The sequence below is a fragment of the Cololabis saira genome, chromosome 16, assembly GCF_033807715.1.
Source record: "Cololabis saira isolate AMF1-May2022 chromosome 16, fColSai1.1, whole genome shotgun sequence".
NCBI lineage: Eukaryota > Metazoa > Chordata > Actinopteri > Beloniformes > Belonidae > Cololabis > Cololabis saira.
The window spans coordinates 6,282,799-6,305,694 of record NC_084602.1 but is presented as its reverse complement, the minus strand read 5'-3'; the positions used below and the strand labels follow the sequence as shown (position 1 = coordinate 6,305,694).

General features: G+C 40.2%; 1 protein-coding gene across 1 annotated transcript; it reads right to left on the bottom strand.

Moving 5' to 3' along the window:
- Positions 1-988: 988 nt before the first annotated feature.
- cfd (complement factor D (adipsin)) lies at positions 989-3,311 on the bottom strand. The gene is made up of 4 exons (XM_061743423.1): positions 3,148-3,311; positions 2,879-3,020; positions 2,183-2,473; positions 989-1,393 (listed from the first exon to the last, which is right to left on the bottom strand). The coding sequence occupies exons 1-4, from the start codon at positions 3,252-3,254 to the stop codon at positions 1,241-1,243; spliced, it is 693 nt and encodes a 230-aa protein (XP_061599407.1). The 5' UTR covers positions 3,255-3,311; the 3' UTR covers positions 989-1,240.
- Between the last annotated feature and the right edge of the window lie 19,585 nt (positions 3,312-22,896).

Sequence of the window (22,896 nt, the reverse complement as noted above, 5' to 3'; positions counted from 1 at the left end):
ACAATCTCGAGAAAAAAGTTGAAATGTTGAGAAAAAAGTCAAGATGTTGAGAAAAAAGTCAACATTTCGAGAAATAAGTCAAAATGTCGAGATTAATGTTGAAGTACAATCTCGAGAAAAAAGTCAAAATGTTGAGAAAAAAGTCGAAATGTCGAGATTAAAAAGGAAAGGCAAAAGGAAGGAAAAAAAAGAAAAAAAGGAAAAAAAGAAGAAAAAAAGGAAAAAAAGAAGAAAAAAAGGAAAAAAAAGAAAAAATAAGAAAAAAAGAAGAAAATAAGGAAAAAAATATGTCAAACATGTTTGAAAAAGCTCCAGGAGCCACTAGGGCGGCGCTAAAGAGCCGGATGCGGCTCTAGAGCCGCAGGTTGCCGACCCCTGTTTTAAATAAATGCCTCATATTCTGCTTTTAAAAGTGGGATAACCAGCAGAAAGGTATCACAATCTCAAGGAATAAATTTGATATGTCGTCTACTTTATCTTTGTCTGAGAACTAAGAAATGTGCTCTGGTTTCACAGAAAATGTAGTTGGTGTCTGGGTTTTCCAAACTTTTAGGAACAATTTATGTGTTTTTCTGCACAGAACTTAAGAGGGAGGACAGGAAAAGGTTTGATTTACTATTAGATCTTTTTATTTGTATGAACACTGACGAGTTCATTCCTTTTTTTCTTGTTTATGTCTTGATTGCGTAAGAATTTCATCCTGAAAGGCCATTTTTCAAATGTATTTACCAACAAGCTCTTACATTTACTTAAGAGCTAAATGTAAAAATGAATCATAAATGTTGTTCCTTCAGCTCTCCTAAATCCACGACTGCATGTATAAATCTCCATAGTCGTTCGGGTTCATACATGAAGCATTCTTCATGGTTAATGGCTCTTTCATATTGATTTTTTTTCCCCCAGCATATCTCTTCATGGAAAGTCACTTCATTTGATGTTTATTGGACAAGATAACAGTTATACAGTGATACAAACATCACACCATAGAGAGATGAGCTGTATTTTTATTATACAATAAAATGAGGTGAAATACAATATGAAAGTGAATTGGATTCTACAGAAGGTTGTAGTATGCATCGTTCTGGACATCCATCTCTGGAGACATGCATTTATGGTGTATGAGAAAGACAAAACATTCAAGCACATCAGCTTTGCATGTAAGTGTATATGAAGCAACTCAGTGGAAAGAGGAAACTTTGAAACCTTTCTTTTACTTCAACTGCTCTGCTCTGGAGCTGCATCAGGCTGCAGCCATGATGCCGTCTATCCACTCTGTGTAGTGGGAGATGATGGTGTAAATGCCAGGCTTTTTAAGCTGGCCGCACTTCTTTCCTCCGTTGGAAGTGATGCCAACTGCGATGCCATTGTAGAGCAACGGCCCTCCAGAGTCACCCTAAAGTCATAAAAGGAGACAAAAGGGGGTAAACACTTTAACCTGGACCTGACAAATACATTGATGGTGCCTCAAGCAGCAGATGAAAAAGGGAAAAGTAGCTGTAATGTTTTCTAGATTTTATCATATTTTAGGAGAACTGAACATTTGTGATATGATTTTTGAGGACAGCAGGAATTTTTCTTGTGTCTGAACTATCTGTGAACGTACGGAAGAGTATTAGGGCCATGCAGGACAAAAAAAAATTTGAGATGGGAAGATTTTTTTTTATTGTGCACAAAAAAGTCGAAATGTCGAGAAAAAAGTCGAAATGTCGAGATTAATGTTGAAGTACAATATCGAGAAAAAAGTCGAAATGTTGAGAAAAAAGTTGATTATTCTCGAAATTTCGACTTTATTCACGAATTTTCGACTTTATTCTTGAAATTGTATTTCAACATTAAACTCGACATTTCGACTTTTTTCTCAATATTTTTTTATTGTGCACTTCGAGAAAAAAGTCGAAATGTCGAGAAAAAAGTTGAAACGTCAAGATTAATGTTGAAATACAATTTCAAGAATAAAGTTGAAATTTCGTGAATAAAGTCGAAATTTCGAGGATAAAGTTGAATTACATTTCGACTTTTTTTCTCGACATTTTGACTTTTTTCTTGAAGTGCATAATGAAAAAGAATCTTCCTCCTCTAAAATATTATTTTAATTTTTCTCCTGACTGGCCCTAATACTCTTCCGTAGTGAACATGTTCCCGATTCATGCGCTTCATCCGAGGAAGAAACAACAGAACTCACATCACAGGTGTCCTCCTTCTTGTACGGTTGCCTGCAGGGTTCTGGGCACAATCGATGTGCACATATCATGTTAGCCGTGAACTTTGAGCCGAAGTAGTCGCTGCGCCTGCAGCGCGTGGAGCTGACCACGTCCACCACCACCTCCCTGAGCGTGTCCGGCCGGGACCCCAGGTTGTCCAGCGAACCCCAGCCGGCCGTTTCCACCTCTGCGTCGGTTTCAGGGTTAGTGCCACCGGCTCGCAGGAACTCCAACGCCTTAACTGCTTCGGAGGCGTTGAATGGACGATCCAGCTGGAAAAACCAACAATTATCCCCAAAAATGTTATTAATTGAGCTTTTTGAAAACAGCAACAGTTTAACAAGGGCTTGTGGCATAGAAACAAATTGGTTTAACTCACTTTACGAATTGTTACAGATTACTTTTGTAATACTGTATTTGACCCGGTCTTTGTACGTTTTGACCGTATAGAAACGTAATTCTTACCATTGTAAGAATGAGATGTGAACCTGCTGTACTCTACTGCCCTTACTTTTTAACAACTTGTGCTTTTTATTATTTTACCTCTTTTCTTATCATTTTATTTGTTATTTACTGTTTAATTGTGTCTTGCCGCTTGTAATGCTGATGTGAAGCACTTTGAATTACCTTGTCTTGAATTGTGCTACAAATAAACTTCCCTTGCCTTATACTCTTACCTTAATCAGAGCAATGTCATTGTCATAATTATTAAAGCTGAAGCCAGGATGATTGTGAACCTCCGAAATGTCAAAGGTTTGCTTGGTGTCTTCAGGTTGGCTCAGAGAATGAACACCCAGCACCACCTTCCTTCCATTTGGCCTATACAAGAGGAATTGTTGAAAACAACAAGAAAGCATACTTGCTTTAGTGAAATTACAGAGAAATTACACATTTATGGCAACCATCAAATAACTGGAGGTGTGTGGTGTTTGGAGAGCTGCCTCACCCGGTGGGCAGACAGTGCACGGCCGTCATCACCCACTGATCTGCAACCACGAAGCCGCCACATTCATGCTTCAGCTGCTCTCCCTCCGGCACCTGTATGGAGGCCATGTAGGGCCGGGAGTGTGCCGCTGCTTCTCGGCCGCCGATTATACACTCGCCTGAGAAAACCAAGTCATTTAAAATGACACTTTAAAGCAGGGATATTCAACTGGCGGCCCGCGGGCCACTTGCGGCCCGCCAGGAGCTTTTATGTGGCCCCTGGTCATATCTCAAAAAAGGGGGGGGGGGAGTAGTGTTGTCCCGATCGATCGGGCCCGATCACGGCATTTTCAAAACATCGGTGTCGGCCAAAAAAGTATCGGGACATACCTACAGTAGTTATTAATGTTTTTAATATTAAATCGTTTTATATCGTTGCATTTAACTTCACCTCCGGCCGGCGGGCCGGAGGTTTGAACAATGCATGGTTTGAAAATGAACTTGCATTTCAAATAATATTTCTTTATCTGAATATTATATTTAACATTCACAATGACTAAATCTGGAGACAATTAATACATAATTCATATGTAAACTAGACAGATATATTCTCCTGCTCATTCCTGAGCACAAATGTACAGGACTGTCTCAGAAAATTAGAATATTGTGATAAAGTTCTTTATTTTCTGTAATGCAATTAAAAAAACAAAAATGTCATACATTCTGGATTCATTACAAATCAACTGAAATATTGCAAGCCTTTTATTATTTTAATATTGCTGATCATGGTTTACAGTTTAAGATTAAGATTCCCAGAATATTCAAATTTTTTGAGATAGAATATTTGAGTTTTCTTAAACTGTAAGCCATGATCAGCAATATTAAAATAATAAAAGGCTTGCAATATTTCAGTTGATTTGTAATGAATCCAGAAGGTTTTACATTTTTGCATTACAGAAAATAAAGGACTTTATCACAATATTCTAATTTTCTGAGAGAGTCCTGTACATAAATCTTCGTCTTTCAGTGCAAAATACATTTTGAAAACCCCCACATTTTCCGCCTGCGTGCTTTGTGCGCACACGCAATGTGGCCCCGTCCATACAGTCCTTTTGCAGATGTGGCCCCCTGAATAATCTAGTTGAAGACCCCTGCTTTAAAGCGTAATCGTTGCTACAGCTGCAGCAAAGACATCAACACGAGAATGCAACTTAAAATGCAACAGAATCCAAATTCCCAAAACAAACTCACCGATTGAAAGGAGGGCAATAAGGAAAAGAACCGCGCCCACGAACACTTCTTTCTGGCACGCCATGATGTTTAAACTAACCCCGAAAACAGTGAATGTGCTCTTTTAAAGGCTTGCTCTTGACAGAGAGGAAACATAAATCACGGAGATATTGTGCAAGGCACAAGTGGGAGTGTGATAACGTACCCGTTGCCTGTTTTTTGGACCAAAAACAGCAACATTTGAAACATGTTTGTTTTACTTTTCCTTAAAAAAGAAGAGAATTTCAGTCAGACGCTACAATGCACATATCTCATACATCACCAGATATTACCCCAATAATACACACCAACAAAAATCATCTATTGTTATTCACCTGCAGCACTGACTTCCTAAATTAACGCAATGTTGAGATTGACCTTGTGCACAAACACATATATCACTCTGAGGAAGACGACACTCTGTTCTTCATTTTTTCCCGTAATAACGAGGGAAAAACAAACCGCTGAGGAACAAGATAACAAGAACTTATGCAATAAAATGCTTTTCGGTTTTGTTTCAGATGTTTACATTTTAATAAAGGAGAACGAGACTGTGTCACCTCAGCAGTTTTACTGACAACGCTGTTCTCCAGTAGATATTTAGGGCCAATCCCAATACACCCCCTACTTTCTACCACTAGCCCTCCCTCACTACCACTACCCCTAAAAAAGAAGCCACAGATTTTAGGGCACTTGCAATCTTCCCAGGGGCCTGTGCCAATACTCCCCCTAGCCCTACTTTTCAGCACCACCCCTAAAATCAGGAAGCTGAGAGCCAAAAGCTGTTTTAATTTCAGCTGTAGCGCTGTTAATATGCCACTTTATTAAGTTTTAATATTTTTTCAGGTGTAAAAGTAACCGTTAAGATCCCCAACCTGGGCTCAGTTTATCCAAATAACGCCTGTTAAGAAATTTGACCCGATGTTTTCGGCAGCAGCAGCAGCAGCAGCAGCAGCAGCAGCAGCAGCAGCAGCAGCAGCAGCAGCAGCAGCCGGAGTACAAACGTCATCGCCAGGTCAACCTGCGCCGTCGTCCCGGGGAGAAACCTGCAGCTCTGTTGAGAATTACCGCTGGCTGAAATAAATAATTTAGGAAGATAAATGTTGGTTTAATAGATGAAATCTAACAGTTGTAGCTACGCCTGTTAAGAAATTTGCTCCGAAAATTTCGGGATTTCTGCCTGCCGGTTCCGGAGCTGATTTATGGTTCCGTGTTAAATCGACGCAGAGCCTACGGCGTAGGGTGTGGCGCGCGTCGCCGCGTAATCTAGGCTCTGCGTGTAACGCAGAACCATAAATCAGCCTTTATTCTGGTGAGGTTTGAAAAAGACTTCGCAACAACGGGCAAACGAGTGATTATGTACATTCACTGAGTGAATATTATGAAAGTAAAATATATATTTCTCGCTAGAAATGTAATCAAAACACATTTTTATGCAGAAACTAACTCAAAATATTGATTTTATTCACTAAAAATTAGAAATGTCCGCCATGTTTTTTTTTTATTCAGTCTGCAAATGACGACGAAAAGCATTGGGAAATTTTTCTGGCCCTAGATCAGCTAGTGAGGATCGGAAAACACTCAATCCGTAGGGACAGATTCATAGCCACTACACTCATTTTCTTCATTACCACTAGATGAAAAGAGGAATTGGGACACCACTACCCTCACGGGAACGCACACAATTTAGGGGTAGTGCTGAAAATTAGGGGTAGTGGGTGTATTGGGACAGGGCCTTAATCTTCTTTTGAAACCTCAACAGAAATTAACCAAATGCATTATCAAATGGAGCGGTTCCAGGTTTGTCTCCAGAAAAAAAGACAAACAAAGACATAACTTTGATACATTTTGAAATCTGAAATTTGTTTTTAATGTAGTCTATGAAAAATTGTTATTTCTGTTTGCGTAACTCCTGTAACTTTGACCTATAGAGAGCCTTTTGGCTGAGCCCACGTTGCAAAGCATTTCAGAATCACATCTGGTCGCCATGATAAGAGAAGCTGAAAGCGCTGATGAAAGAGACAGGGTTGGGGTTGTTGCTGGGAGATATCTGGAATGGTGCCAAAAGGTACTGTTGTCACCCCCTTAACTGTTGGATTTTCAGTACTTTCTAGTTGGGTTTGACCCCGAGTCAAAGCCTACTATAAATGCAGAGATATTTTATGGATAATTACCTTTCAGATGCATTTTTAATATCTTTGAAAATAGCCTTCTTTACTCATTTGAAGCATCAAACGCAGATTAAGTGTACGTGGTATTTTGGGGCTGCAAACTTTACTTGAAAGTCACTGGGTGGTTATCTTATCTAATCTTCACACTCGCACCACAGAACCCTTTGAGGTAAGTGGCAACACGTATCCTGCTGGAGCCTTTTGTTTGGGAAGAGAAAGAGTGCTGGGATGTGTTGTCTTCCTATCATGTGATCCTGGAGGAAGCTGTGCAGCAGCCAGAAAAACAAGGAGCGGGACAACTTCTTAGAGCATTATAGGAAGGATAATACATAATAAACAGGGGTTACACCACATTCCTGCTCTTTTTCTTATCAGATGAATCCATTTTAATGTAACGGGTGATAATTACTTATTGTCATATCTTATAGCGAGTTCCCATTTTCCTTTTCTTTGATTAGAATGAAAATATGACTTGTGACATTTTCATTTGGTTGCCTCCCACTACCACACTTGAACTTTGTCATTAATGTTGCTAATAATTTTAAGCACAAAAAAATGGAAATTATGAGAATAAAGTCATAATATTACAAGAATAATGTCGTAATATTAAATATATTATAAATATATAAATATAACTTCACAAGATGCTCAATATTCCTCATTTTAACACAGAGAGAAGACTGCTCTTCCTGTTAGAGTTCTCATAAATTATATTCTCATAATATTGCGACTTTATTCTATTACAACTTTATTCTCACAACATTATGACTTTATCATCATAAATTAAGACTTTATTCTCGCAACATTATGACTTTATTCTCGTAATTTCCAATTTTTTAGTTTGGCCCTAATACTCCGTCGTAAGATTCTAATAATATACAAATATAAAAAAAAAGATCATCGGGTCCTTCTCGCGGAGTAGAAGCTGTGTAAATACAACCTAAGAGGAATGGAGCTCAGATAACCAACACTTATTTAACCAAATCTAAGCTAAAATGCAGAAGCAATCTGAGTACAACTTCACTGCTTCAGTGGGAACTAACAGGGCAAATAGCAGCAGGTTCTGCTCATTAAATGAACTTCATTAACTGCCAGCAAGTGTAAGCACCTTGATTGCACTAGAACTATCCAGGTGTGTATTAACACAGGGCCAAAGCGGAACGATATCTGCAATGATTTGGGAGACAGTTGGGGGAACTTCAATCTGGAGAGGGTTATATGGCCATGTCCACATTCTATGCTGAGAAACATTATTTACAACGGAAGAAATTCAAAACAGCGGCCCATCTCTGAGGAGTGGATATTTCAGCAAATGCATCCAAAGGTAAGACTCTGAAATACTCAGACTGCTCTGTAGTCTTTGATAGTGAAATGAGTTGCTGGCCATCTGTCCAAAACAGCTAAAGCTCGGCCAAAGCTGTGTCATGTAATACGACAATCATCCCATGTGCATCAGTAAAACCACTGATGGCTGGAAAAATAGAGAAGCAATGTTGCAATGTCCCAATTAAACTTCAAATTTCAGCCAAACTGAAATGCTGTGGTGGAACCTTGTTTTTCTGCTCAAAGACCTGGGACACCTTGTAGTCCCTGATTCGACCAGGAAGTCCTCTGTTTACGAAAACATTTGGAAGATCTTTGCTTGACCATCTGTCCAACAGCTAATGCAACGATCACCACCAGAAAAATCACATAGAATGGATGAAAAAGAAAATAATCAATGTGTAATGTCCCAGGAAAATGCTTTTTAATGCTTTTTAAAGATCAGATTAACCAGATTCCAATCCTTCCATGTAAAACGGTGCTGTGTGATGGACTGACTTTTATTGTCACTGCACGAGGCATACAACGGAATTGGAGCAGCACAGAGTGGTGTTTTCCTTCAAAAATGTAAGTCAAAGAAGTAGAATAAGTATAGATTAAAGCTGCAAGCAGTGATGAACGGGCCCTCGCACCCTTGTGCACGTTCAGGCTGCAGTGGAAGTTTGTATGACTTGCATGTAGATTCTTCAGACTTGGACATTTAGTGGATGACACCAGCCACGACTCTCTATACCAAACCATTCAAAAGTTATGGCAGAAAATAGGAACTATCAAATATCGACCAATCAGAAGAAGGGGCGGGGCTAATTTGCACCAATTTTGTTCAAGGACTCAAAACCGAGTCCGATGACACCACCCACAAGTCTTTATGTCAAACCATTCAAAAGTTATGGCAGAAAGTAGGAACTATCAAATATGTACCAATCAGATGAAGGGGGGGCGCGCTTTTTGGCGTCTATCGTTGCCACGGTAACGCTTTTGACAGAGAAAAGTAATGCGCGTCGTTGCAGGATGGAGACGCATATTTTGATGTATAACACACCTGGGTGCACGTTACGGTTCAGGCCGTATTAACTGCCGAAGGAATGGCATAAATTGCGACAAAATTACATGATTAATTCAAAATGTTCAAAATGGCCAACTTCCTGTTTGGTTTCGGCCATGGCGCCAAGACACTTTTCTTTAAGTTGTGACATGATACAGGTGTGTACCGATTTTCGTGCATGTACTGTATGTCAAGCCGTGTTGTGGGGCTTGAGGCACAAAGTTTTCTAGGGGGCGCTGTTGAGCCATTTTGCCACGCCCATTAATGCAAACGTTAAATATAAAATTTTTCGCCAGGCCTGGCTTGCGTGCTAAATTTGGTGACTTTTGGGGCACGTTTAGAGGGGAAAAAAGGCCCTCATTTCGTCGGAAAAATAAAGAAGGAAAATTCCTACAGATACAATAGGGCCTTCGCACTGTAAGTGCTCGGGCCCTAAATATACTTGGCAGCCTGTTCAGGGTTTACCCTGCTGGGATGTCAAGCTTGAAGTCAGTTGTGTAATCTTCCAAATCCCACTGATTTAGAGGTTATGGCAACAATGTGAGAGGGCCTTAATACAATTTCAGTCACCTACACACCAGTGTCCACACATCATGACAGGTCTGTATAGAATAGCTTTGGACTTTGACATGTATGTTTAATATTTTCAGGTATCTAAATATTTCTGTTGATGCAGAAAGTGTTTCTACTGGAAAATGTTGAAAGCTCAAGAGCCATCCCTCAACAGGACAGAGCTGTGGTGCTCTCAGATGACGTTGTCACCCTCTGCTGGTCTCTGTTGATAAAACAGGTTAAAAATAATCATTCGCTCCTGTCAAAAGTACTCTCACTGGTTTTTACATGAATGCTCAAGCCTAATTGAAAACATACTTTATGGTTTAATTTGTGAATTAAAAACAAAAACAGCGTCATTTTCAGCTTTGTGCCTCAGCTGTATGGTATCTGCCTGTTGCTTTGGCACAGCTTCATGTGTCTTGAGGACAAAGAGTACTAGGAGAGACCCTACTGTCCTAAAAGTATGGTGGCCCTGAAATTCAAATCACAACAAATTAACAAACACAACAGCAAACACAATGTCACAACGGCTTGTCGTTGTGACTTTGCGTTCAAATAAAAATACCAATAACCCTCTTACCTGAGACTTTCCATCCTGGCTTGATAGCTGCGGATTTCAGCGGTACACCGATGTTCCAACACACGCTAAAGGTCATATCTTGGATTCGATCTGCTGCTCTCTCCCCTTGACTCTACGACAGATGAACTAATTCCAAACTCCCTCTTTCCATTTCTCAACACTCCTGTCTCATTTCCTCCCGCAACATTAAGGACATCAACTTAGATCCTCTGTCTTCTCGGATTGACTTCCTCCTGGTTGCTCACCATTTTTCCACCATCAAAAATCTGGTTGAGCTGCCTCTCACCTGAAAATAGCTGGGATAGGCTCCAGCAGACCCCCGTGACCCTGCAAAGGATAAAGCGGGTATAGATAATGGATGGATGGAAAAATCTGGTTTTACACTATAATACTGGACTTATTACTGGACCGAACTCCCTTGCTCCATAAAAAATCAGACCCCTCTTCTTCTCCCGTTCTGCTCCCTGTACTGGTTTACTCCTGAACTTCGACTCATGAAAGCCAAAGGTCGGCAACTTGAGTGGCTCCTCAGGAAAACAACAAATAAATCAAAAACCATCTTCTGGCCCTCCGTGTGGTTGCTGGAGGCCTGGGTTCGGATTTCTTCCCTGTCGCCTTCTGGTCTCTCGGGTGGCGGGGTTGCACCCTCCCTCCTCCACTAGTTACAGTTCAGATAGAGCATCGTTTTGACTTTACACACATACAGTTACACATACATACACACCTGCTCACTCACTATATATATATATATATATATATATATATATATATATATATATATATATATATATATATATATATATATATATATATATTAGGGCTGTCAAACGATAAATGTTTTTAATCACAATTAATCGCATGTTGCCCATAGTTAACTCCCAATTAATCGCACATTTATTCACACATTTTCTGCTGTTCTAAATTACCTTAATGTCGGTCGTGTGTTTGGCTGCAAGTGGCATTTTAGACTCGACGTACTTCGATGGTAATTCATTCTGTTTAACTTTTTAAATTGTACAATTTTTAAACATGTAAAGCACTTTGTGATATATGTACTGGTTTTCTGAATTAAAAAAAAAATGAAATATTGAGTTCCACCCTCAGATGTAAATTTAAATCTTAAGTGGTCTACCTAGTGCTACACCTACATATAACTAAGATCTACAAAGCACTTTACAAAGTGTTTCTCAAGCAAGCACACACTCCAGCACTTTACAAACTTTGTTTTTCTATACTCATAAACTGATGATCATAATGGGGGTAAAAATGGGGGTGACATCCTGTTCTACATTTTAACATGCGTCGGGTCCCAGGATCAATCCACCAACCCACGAGCTGCAGGAAGAGCCGTTCTGCCCACCGAGGGTGGATTTATCATTTAACACTGAAATATATTTTACATTTACTTTAATGTTTCATGTTTTCATTTAGATATATTATTTATAACTAAATATATACTAAATATCTTAAAAATTAGCCAATAAAAGTGAAAACTTTCACACATTCTTTTATTCTTCTGAGGAGATAAATGGAACATGTGGTCATTTATGTTTGCACGCATCCCTGTAGAGACATTATAAAGCTTAAAAATAATTAACATTACGACTTCATTTTAGTAAAGGTTGCAGAGTGTGCAAGTGAAATCAGGGATGGTTCACTACTGCCAGACAACTGCAGGTGCCATTATCAAACTCTAGACCTACACTGCCACCTGCAGGCACACAAGAGAAGTACTGGAGGAGAAAATTAGCTCTTGTGGAAGAAAAAAACAGAAACTGGACTAATATTTACTGTTTAACTTGAATTGTAAGTGATTAGAATTGAAGCTGCTGTTCATTAAGTCAATAGTAAATTACATTGACAAATGTGTTGTTGTAAGAGGGCTAAACTGTAAACTTATTTCAACCCATTTTGTCTGTTTTATCTGGTTAACAGTAGATTTGTAATAATCATTATCATTAATCCTACAATGTCAGATGTGTCATATTTTATACATACATTTCAGAGACCTCTGCATCTCCCCATGAAAAAAGTAGTTTACGTTAAAGAATAAATAGAATTGCCCAATGTATCCATAATTATACTAAAAATATTATTTAGAAACTGTAAAATACAAAATTGGAGGGGACTTTTTTTTTTACAAATTTCAATTTATATTATACTTTTCAAATAAAAAAATATATTTTCTGTATATTATTTCATATATTAGGCATGGAAGGGTTAAATGCAAGCAGGATACTCGCAGAGCATTTCTTTTCCAAAGACTCAAGGGTTTGACCTGACACTAATCATGTGGTGGTATTACATTAAAGTGGGTGAAAAAATGTGTGTGCATGTTGTTTTTTTTTAATCTCTTCATAACATTTCCCCCCCCTTCCCCTCACAATTAAGAAAATATAGCCCTGACTCCAATATGTGCAATTACAAGCGATGTAGGATTCAACAATCAGAAATTACAGGATAAAACAGACAAAGACGTGTATATGCACTTGGATGATGATGAGTGAGTTCAACTAAATGTGGCTATGCATCTTTGAGGGTTTCAGAGAACAACAACAAGAACATTTTTCACCTCTTGATTTGAATGTTTGATATAATTTACAACATGCGTAATGAGTATAATTTCCGTTCCAGCGTAGCCTTTATGGTCGCTTTGCTGCAGTGTTCTAGGCGTTTGATTGTCGACCGAGCGTTGCTGTAACCTCAAGCATCCAGGCCCACCCAGCCAGGTATGTGTGTGCCTGTCTGCTGCGCGCGCATGTGTTTGTGTAGACATCCATATCTGATCATCCATGTGTGTGGTCTGGAGGGGAACCAGTTATCACAGATGAGTTAATTTTTTTCACCCTTTTTTTTTTCTAAATGTCTTGTTACTTTTCTCTTCTCCTCCCTTGTTCATTCATCCCCCCTCTGCTTTTAATTCTCAGACACTGAGTCAGCAGCCTGTCAGCGTATCTGGCAGGGTTTCATTCCATCAATCCAGATCTCATTCAGGTTGTCTCTCTGTTTATGTCTTTGATCTCTCCTTGCTGTTGGCTTATTGGAGAGAACTTGTTTTGATTCTGAACTCTTTTAATTTTAAAGCTTACAAAAAAAAAAACAACCTGTCCATTACAAGTACAAATGCAGTGCGTGAGTAAAATAAAAACACTCCCACTCAAACTATGGGGGGGGGGGGTATGTGTTTAATCAAGGGCATGCTTTTTAGATCTGAGAGCATCAATCTGGGTTTTCACTTTCTGAACTGCTTTCTCTGAAAGCTCAAACTCAAAAAGTCCCTGCTTTCATGCAGAAACATTATTTTTGTCCTCAGAAGTGTCGTTGGGCTCTTAAATCCACGGCTGCTCACACAAACCTCCCCTCCCCCCGAAACTTGTCCTCACAAGCCCCTTTTACATCAGTGGATACTGATGTACCGGGGTCAGGTCTGATGTAAACAGAGCCAACGTGTGGTGGTGGGTTGTGGGAGTACAACCCACCAGAGAAGATTTTTTGTATTTATTATTGTTCTATAAAATAAGGAGATGAAAGTAACAGCAGCAGCAGGACGTCACAGGTGGGATCTGTATCTGCAAGATGAGTAACTGTGGAGACGAGGAGATCCACAAGCTGCTCAGCCTCCAGAAACCGCCGTATATCCAGAACCACGAAGGATGGTCCATGTTTGAACAAGTGGACACAAAAATGACAAACCTGGGATTTGCAAGAAACAAAACCTGCCCAAAAAACACTCATCCCGGTGTCCATCCATCCTCGTTTTGAAAACGACACCTGTCTGACAGTGGATAACGCCTCCAGCCCCCCCCGCCCCTCCAGGCCCGAGGTGACACATAATTGCGTTTACAGTCCCAACGCACATAAACACGTATTCAGCATCCAGCCACAGGGCCGGCCCAAGCCTCCACGGAACCCTAAGAAAATGTAATTTTGGGGCCCTCTATTACTGCCAATAATACTTATTATTGATCATTCAAACACACACTATAAACGTATTTCATGTTCTTCCCTGTCATTACAAATACACTTGTAAAACTAGATGTAAGAACCTTTTTGTTGTAGTTAGATAATACTATTGTTTATGTATAATAACATACCTTTGATAACGTGTGAATCATCACTCACACATAAAAAAAAAATATTTTTTTTAAACAATGATTATCTACAAGTCTGGCCTGTAGCTATAGGTCTTTGAGAGCATAGACACTTTTACTGTAGGGTGTACCTGGGTGAGAGAATTTAATTTATATTTAGGCAAAAACAGTGGAATATTTTTGGTGTGTCATTGGGATTGAGGAGGTCTTCAAGGTATTCCCTCCACTGACTCACATCCCAAGTTGAGGTTAGCAGCGCACCATCCCCATCATACACAGTTTTAGTGATGCACCACTGGCCCCTCCGGAGCCACCGTATGGAGCACCAGAATCTCTTTGAAGCCATCCAGGAATCGTTCACCATGGCCTCTTCAAACTCCTCCCATGCCCAGGTTTTTGCCTCAGCAACCGCCAAAGCACGCGTTCCACTTGGCCTGCCAGTACCTCTCTGCTGTCTCTGGGGTCCCACAGGCCAAAAAGGCCCTATAGTACTCCAACTTCTGCTTGATGGCAACTCTAACTACTGGTACACACGTGTCCACAGCTCTGATCAGCTGCTTCGACAATGGAGGTGTGGAACATGATCCACTTAGACTCAATGTCCCCCAGCTCCTCCAGGACGTGGCTGAAGCTCTGCCGGAGATGGGAGTTGAGGCTCTTTCTATAAGCTGTTCCCAGCAGACCCTTGTTTGGCCTACCAGGTCTGACTGGCACCGCTCCTCCACCACCACAGTCAGAGCCAACTCACCACCAGGTGGTGATCAGTTGGTACCACCACTCCTCTCTTCACTTGAGTGTCCAAGAATGGGGCTGTAAATCCGATGATACAACTACATTCAATCATCGATCTTTGGCCTAGGGTCTCCCGGTGCCAAGAGCACATGTGGACCCCTTTATGCTGATCATGGTGTTTGTAAAGAACAAATCATGACAAGCACGAAAGTCCAAAAACAAAACACCACCCGCGTTCAGATTGGATGGGCCATTCTTCCCAACCACACCCTTCCAGCTCTCACTGCCATTACCCACGTAAGCATTGAAATCCCCCAGCAGAACCAATCCCCAGCAGGGGCACTCTCCAGCACCTCACCCACGGACTCCATAAAGGGTGGGTATTCTGGACTGCTTCATAAGCACAAACAACAGTCAGGACCCGCCCACCCCACCCAAAGGCGTAGGGAAGACCCTCTCATTCACCAGTGCCAACCCCAATATACAGGCTACGAGGCAGGGGGAAAAAAGTATGCCCATCCCTGCACTGTGCCTCTTGCCTTGGGCAACTCCAGAGTTCAATGCCTCCTGTGGAGATTGGTTCCAGAGCCCGAGCCATGTGTTGAGGGGAGTCCAACTATAGCTAGCCAGAACTTTTTGATCTTGTGTACCAGCTCAGGTTCTTTCCCAGGCAGAGAGGTAATATTCCATGTCCTACCCATGGAATGGACCCCTTATGGCCCCATCTGCAGGTGGTGAGTCCATGGGAAGGGGGACCCACATTGCCTTTTTTCAGGCTGTGGGCAAGGGAAAATGGTAATCACTGTTTTTACTCATCAAATGGGGTATTTTGAGCCGGCCTTTTTCTGGCTAATCACCTAAGTTCTGTCCGTCTCCGGCTTTACCAGGGGCATAACGCACTGGACATCTGAGCACCTAAGATCATTGGGATATGCAAAACCCTCCACCATGATAAGGCGGCAGCTAAAGGTGGAGTGGTACAAACGGAGCTGAGCCAAAAGGCGAAGTCCCCTATCTGCCCGTCGGTCTACGTTCCTACCTTCACCTATGGTCATTAGCTGTGGGTAGCGACTGAAAGAATAAGATCATGGATAAAAGTGGTGGAAATTAGTTTCCTCCGCAGGGTGTCCTGGTTCTCCCTTAGGGACAGGGTGGGAAGCTCCGGTCAGGGGCTCCGCATTGAGAGGAGGTAGCTTGGACATCTGGTGAGGATGCCTCCCTGGTGAGATTTTCCAGCCATTTCCCACTGGGAGGAAAACCCAGGGAAAACCCAGAACACAATGGAGGGACTATGTCTCTCTGTGGGCCTGGGAATGCCTTGGAATCCCCCATGAGTTGGACAAAGTGGATGGGGACAGGGAAATCTGGGCAACCATGCTTAGACTACTGCCCCCATTGACCCGACCTCGGATAAGTGGATGAAAATTGATGGATGGATGGATCAACCTCTGTTAATCAGAGTCAGTTGACATGTCGACATATTAATTAATTACTCAGAGATGAAACTGCAGCTCTTTGTAAAAATAGCAACAAGCATGTTAAATATCAAACCAGAATCAAAATCTTATCTAAAAATGACATTCACAAACATAAACAAAACAAACAAAACAAAACAAAACAAAACAAAACAAAAAAAAGGTGTTGGTCAGTCGGGGTCTGACTTTGGAGGACATATTTATTGCTAACACTGCTAGCTTAACTTAAGAAGGCCAGTTTATTTAAAAATCACAACAGATCAATTGTTATTATTTTGTACTACTTTAAGGTTCATCCTCTTCCAAAATATCACAAAATCAAACAGTATTGTCGAATAAGTTCTCAAAACTACTGTTCAAATCTAACACTTACTTGAGGTTCTTCACCGAGCGATCCATGACAGCTAACTGAGTCCTGGTCAGATATTATGTAATTTGCTTCTCCATCAGAGCAGCAGGAAGCCAATAATCTTTAGTTCTTGTTTGTTTTGATTAAATGTATTTGTTATTTTGCTAGAAAATGTAATTTAATGAGTTGACTATCAATTCCTATGGTCAAGGAAAAAATGTTAAACGCAAAATGATGAATATTTTTTCACGTTGCCTACTTCTGATCTGGGTATTGAAAAGAAACGAGGGCAAGGCGAGTCGAGTCGGGCTGAGTAGGTACTAGTGGAAAAGCGCCAAAAGTCACTTATGATAGACCTGTCATAGATTTCTGTAAGCAAAATGACAGCAGGGGAGATTTTTCCCCTGCTGTCTCAGTCCTAAGAAAATATTGCACAGAAATAAGTTTGAAGGTAGTTGGAAAACTGTGGAAAAAGTGAAACTGTGAAGGATGACCAGCAAGTACTGGCACCGTGGGTAAAGACCACCGGGGACTAGAGCTGCTCTGCTGGATCAACACTGAGGACATTTAATGAGAATTAACTAGAAGAAAATACAAAGGTTAAATTCAAAAAACATGTATTCAGAAAAACCGGTTTGGGCGTTTCACTCATCCAACATTAAAAAAAAATAGAAAAAGGAAGAACAGTAAATCAACTTGACTTAAATCTTACCTGTGTGGTGGAAATTATCACCATAGTGACTTTGAGTCATTGTTGCCAGAGATTCTGCAACAACATACCAGGATGCAGTGCCAATATTGTGCCCTGGGTACATTTTGTTTTCGTATTATGTCTCTATTGTATTACCTTAGTACGTATTGAATACTGAGGATTTCCAGGTTTGCACGTGCTTGGAATTTAGGGTTGCCAATTATCCTGAACAGGGCAATAAAAAAAAAACTAAGAAGACTAAAAACTAAGACTATCAATTGAAAGTGATATAAAACAACAAAATGCCTGCAGTTGTATTACATATAAGTCTCAGGTGATGGTGTTATTTTCATATTCTACCTGTGTATCAGATATTTGTTCATGCTATAAGTTAATAGACCTGAAAGATCTCAATGAAATCATACAACAAAATGGAACAGATTCTCTATGATGCCGACACGACCAAAAGAGGATGGATAGCCAAAGATAAGAAGATATTAAAAGTATCTAAAGTCTAATACATAACATTCAAAATACTTCAGGATTTATCCTATAAGGTTTTTTAAAGGACATAATGTTGAATAACTGGAATTCTCCTAAACCGGTGCAGAAGTTTACATCTTCTTAACCCCTGTCTGTCTAATTTCATGTTTCACTTTGCCTGTCTGGTCGAGTGGTGGTCTTCATTTCTGTTCTGACACAGCTCCAGAGCAGGGGGATTACTGCTAAACGGGTATAATCTCTGCTGTTTCCTCCATCAGGCCAGGCCCATCTGATGGGAGCTGGTGTTTAGAAGGGGCTCCACAGGATGATGTGCTCTTTAACTGCAATCTCTATAATCTCTCTTATTACTGCGCGCTGGGGTCCCACACACTTGCCATCTCCAAACTTTACGGCTCGTTGTCACAATTCTTCCAAGGCAGTTTGACAGCCTGTGTTTTGCCAATGAAAATATAGTCACTTTTCTTCAATTACCATGCAAACCCATAACAACAGAGATGGTTTTTCAAGGGTTTTCCATGAGATCTTAAGCCAGATCACAGAGCTTTCTGACCAATGAGCATCTGGTATACATGAACCCCTGCCGCAGTTTACGTCACAATGCAATCACGCTGACGATATCTGTCCACAGATACAGAAAGGTGTGCCGAATCTCTGTTGCTCCTGTTAGGCGTTTTAAAGACTACATTTTTTCAAGATAAAACTGTCAGACTCATGAGGGAAAAACAAGAGTTGCCATGTTATTGAAGCTGGATCGAAGCTGTGTTTTTCCAAGTTTACAATCTGTTTAATCAGAATTTGACAGGAAGTGCAATGATAAAATTAGAGTAATTTTATTTGTTATTTAAGCGTACTCTTAAATTAAATACTTTTTGAAAACCGCGCAAAGTTATGGATAAGCCCTGAATGGAGGCATTGTGACGTAGAATTGTCAAATTGGTTTAATTCACTGCATGAATCGGCACAGATTACTTTTGTAATACTGTATTTGACCTGGTCTTTGTACGTTTTGACCGTATAAAAAACGTAATTCTTGCCATTGTAAGAATGAGATTCTTTTTAATTGTATCTTGGCACTTTTAATTCTAATGTAAAGCACTTTGAATTACCTTGTGTTGAATTGTGCAACACAAATAAACTTGCCTTGCCTTGATGACCCTGGGAAAAGGGACAAAATGCACTTTTTAAAGACTTTAGATGTGGTGCTTTTCCCAGTTCCTAACAGATTCCTGGTGGGATTGGGTCTGCAGAGGCTAATAAACTGAACAAAGTGGTGAGGAAAGCAAGCTGGGTGGGTGGGGCTGGACCTGGATAGTCTGCAGAAGGATGAAAGCGGATGAAGAGCAAAATCATTCCATCCTGAATAATCCCTCCACCTTCTGCACGAGCAACCGGGGCAACTGATCAGCTCCTTCACGGATGGGACTGTGCCACCCAGAAGCAACTTCCCAACACCAGCAGGAAACACAAACTATCTCCCCATGATGTGCACACTCAATCTCTACACAAGACACACACACACACTCCTGCCCTAAACACTCCTGCTGTACTTGTCACTTTATGACACTTGATCCTTATTTTGTTCTAGCACAGGGGTCGGCAACCAAAAATGTTTAAAGAGCCATATTGGACCAAAAACACAAAAAACAAATACTGTATATCTGGAGTCGCAAAAAATGAGAATGAGAAAGTCTTGTATAAGAATATATAATAGAATGAAGGCAACACGTGCTGCATGTTTCTATATTAGTTATAACTGGGGGAAGATTTTTTTTTTCATTATGCACTTCGAGAAAAAAGCCGAAATGCCGAGAAAAAAGTCGAAATGTTGAGGAAATAGTCAACATTTTGAGAAAAAAGTCAAAATGTTGAGATTAAAAAGGAAAGAAAAATGGAAGAAAAAAGGAAAAAAAGACTAAATAAAGGAAAAAATAAGAAAAAAAAGAAGAAAAAAAAAGAGAAACAAAGGAAAAAAAAGAAAAAAGAAGGAAAAAAGGAAAAAAGAAAAAAAAAGAAAGAAAGGAAAAAAAGGTCAAACATTTTTGAAAAAGCTCCATGGAGCCACTAGGGTGGCGCTAAAGAGCCGCTTGCGACCCCTGTTCTAGCATAACAAAATGTATTATTTATAATATTCTCTCGTTGTTGCTTCTATTTTTATATTCTTTTTATTAAATATCCATTGCGGTGGAAATCTGAAAATAAAGACTGACAAAATAACCAAATGGTCTTTATGTCACTTAATGAAACCTTGCAAGGGATCAGCATACAATCACAACAAAGTATAACTGCACACTGATGGTTTGCTCCAATGTGTAGGTATGTTTTATAGACAAATGTTGTGTAAGTAAATGTATAATAATCTACAGTAGGTGTGGTGTGATGCCAAATGTCGTCAAGTCTGTAAACAGTCAAGAAAAGAAATTACAATCGTCAGGTGACCAGTGGTTCCTTCCTGGATCCAGATCAAGTTAAACAACAAACAAAGAGCATAAGATAAGATGATTGCATTTCCAAGACTCAGACAGTGAGTTCATTCAAAGTCCAAGTTTGGAATCAAAATGTATCATATAAAGTATTACCATGTGTCCGAAATGTAGAATACATTGTTATTTTTCCATTACACTATCTTCTTAATATTGGCATCTGTCATGTTGATATTTGCCTTCTTGACCGGTTGCGTTACCTGAATTTCTCCCATCTGGATCAATTAAATAATCATGACTAGTTTTTTTTTCTAGCTTTTGAGGAGATATTTGTTGTGATAAAAAATGAATAAATGATTAAACATTTTCCAATCTTGGAGTTATGAAATGAAAAATATTTCTGAGATGATGATAGAGCGGATTACGTCGTAGAGACGTGCTCTTAAAACTGATTGAAGGTAAGACGTGACTCTTGAATCCTCAGATATACGACATTCCGAGGAATTCTGGACATTTTTTTGTGCGTAATAAATCACAGCCACGGCCAAATGCTTACGCATGTGTGAATATCTTCATTAACAATTTCCCATGAACAGCTGAACCCTGTCATCAAATAATGCTGATCCAAATGTGCGTTACGGTGTACCTGGATAATCACATGACTACGGCATGTCAGCCACCCGGCCAGGTTTTGTAAGAAATGTGTAATATATGTGTTTGAATATGCCCGTGTGAAGCCCACAGGCTTGTTTTCTCAGGGATGCTAACATTTGTAGAAGTACCAGCCATCACATCTTCCCAGTAAATGTGTGTGAAGGTAAAACTCTGGACCGTGTCTGAGTGCGTCAGTACCTCCATGTTTCCCAGGAGAACTCTGAATCCCGTAAATCTGACATCTCTCTTCCTGGTGCTGGTCTCAGGAGGATCAACGGGAGATTCCACCTTTCCCACATCGCTCCTTGATCCACCTGACTCCTCCTCGCCTCACCCATAAGCCCGTCTTTGTGCACGGCACTCACTTTGTTTGTACACCCAGACAGCGGGGTGAGAATGTGTGACAGTCCCACAAGATGGAAAACTGGCTTCTCACATTCCCACAAACGAAACAAAGCAGGACTCCAAATACATCCATGAAGAACAGGATGTATGTGACAGACTCGTGTTTAATCTCTCTATATGTAACTTCACTTGGAAAATATCTGGAAAGAAATATCTCTGAGTCTCAGACGTAAAGTAGAGACACAAACAAAAATGAATAGTCACATGTAACTATTAATAATTAAAGTTTCCTTCAATAATCACATTTACAGAGTTTCCATCACAAAAACTAAATCTTGAGAATATCATTGTGACATTTGAGCAATCAAATCTTTTTTCAGGTTAACCAGAGGCAGAAATGCCATCAGGTTCTTTGTTGTGTTCTTGTGTCATTTACTGTATATACATAAACATCCACTTGCTTTTATTGTGAAAGTATTTATTTATAATTATAAATAACGGGTTAAAAAGATAATTATACTTTTATTTTGGAGGAGCTAAATTAAAGGATAAACAGCTTTGACCTGTTTTGAACTATTGAACTATGGTTCTTGATCTGTGAGAGACTGAATTCAAGAGAAAGTCTGACTATTTTGTAAAGAAAGTTTTCATTTTCGTCCAAGCCTGCGATGCTTTGAAAACCCTCCCTGAACCTAATACGACGGGCAGCTTCATTTTAACACTAAATTGTACTGTGAGACACTGCAGCAGTTTATTTGCAGCTTGAAGGTGGAACTCCATCACTGGCCTCATGTTTCCATAGAGCAGCTCAGTTTGGTCGGTCATGTAAAGTTTGGATGGTAATCCCTGATAAAGTTTTTGCTTCCTCTGCCAGGTGTGATGACTGTATAGAGGGAATGTGTATGACGTCACAGATGCGACTTCACAGCAGGTTACTGTGAGATTAATTAAACTTCTGAACAAGTTTGTCCTTATAAACTATCACATGCAGATCACAGTAGTTTGTCAGGGGGGTCGACTGACAGCTGTCTCATTGTCTTTAAGGTTAGCTAAGGGTTAGTTGGACCATCTGATGACACAAGACCCCCATGAAGGTTGGCCTGGTGACTTCCCGATTTGTAAATGGCCCAGTGTCTTTAGACGCATCTGTTCAGAGTTCCTGTTTTTAGTTGACCCCTTGACCCTTTGTGTTTTTTAAGGGTGTCTGTTTGTTTCTGCATACCACAGATTAGTTGCTCTTTAACTGAAAAATCACATGTGTGTCTTTTACCCCCAAACGTCTGTTCATTGTCCATTATCTATACACTGACAGTCCGTATATGGTCATTTCCTGTGTCAGAGTTTCTCAATAAAAGCGTCATGCAGAGGAGGAGCAAGCAAGTATTTGTCGAGAGCATCCGAGAGGGCCATGTTGCTCTGCAAGCTCCGACTTTGCTTCCCTTCTGCAGAAGGCCTGAAAAATCATTCCAACAGTCTCTTGTGTTTTCCTCCCTCCGGCTGTTATTCCGTCTTCTCCACTAGTTGCAGCCATTTCTGCTGATGTTTTGCCACTCAGTGTGAGTAAGGG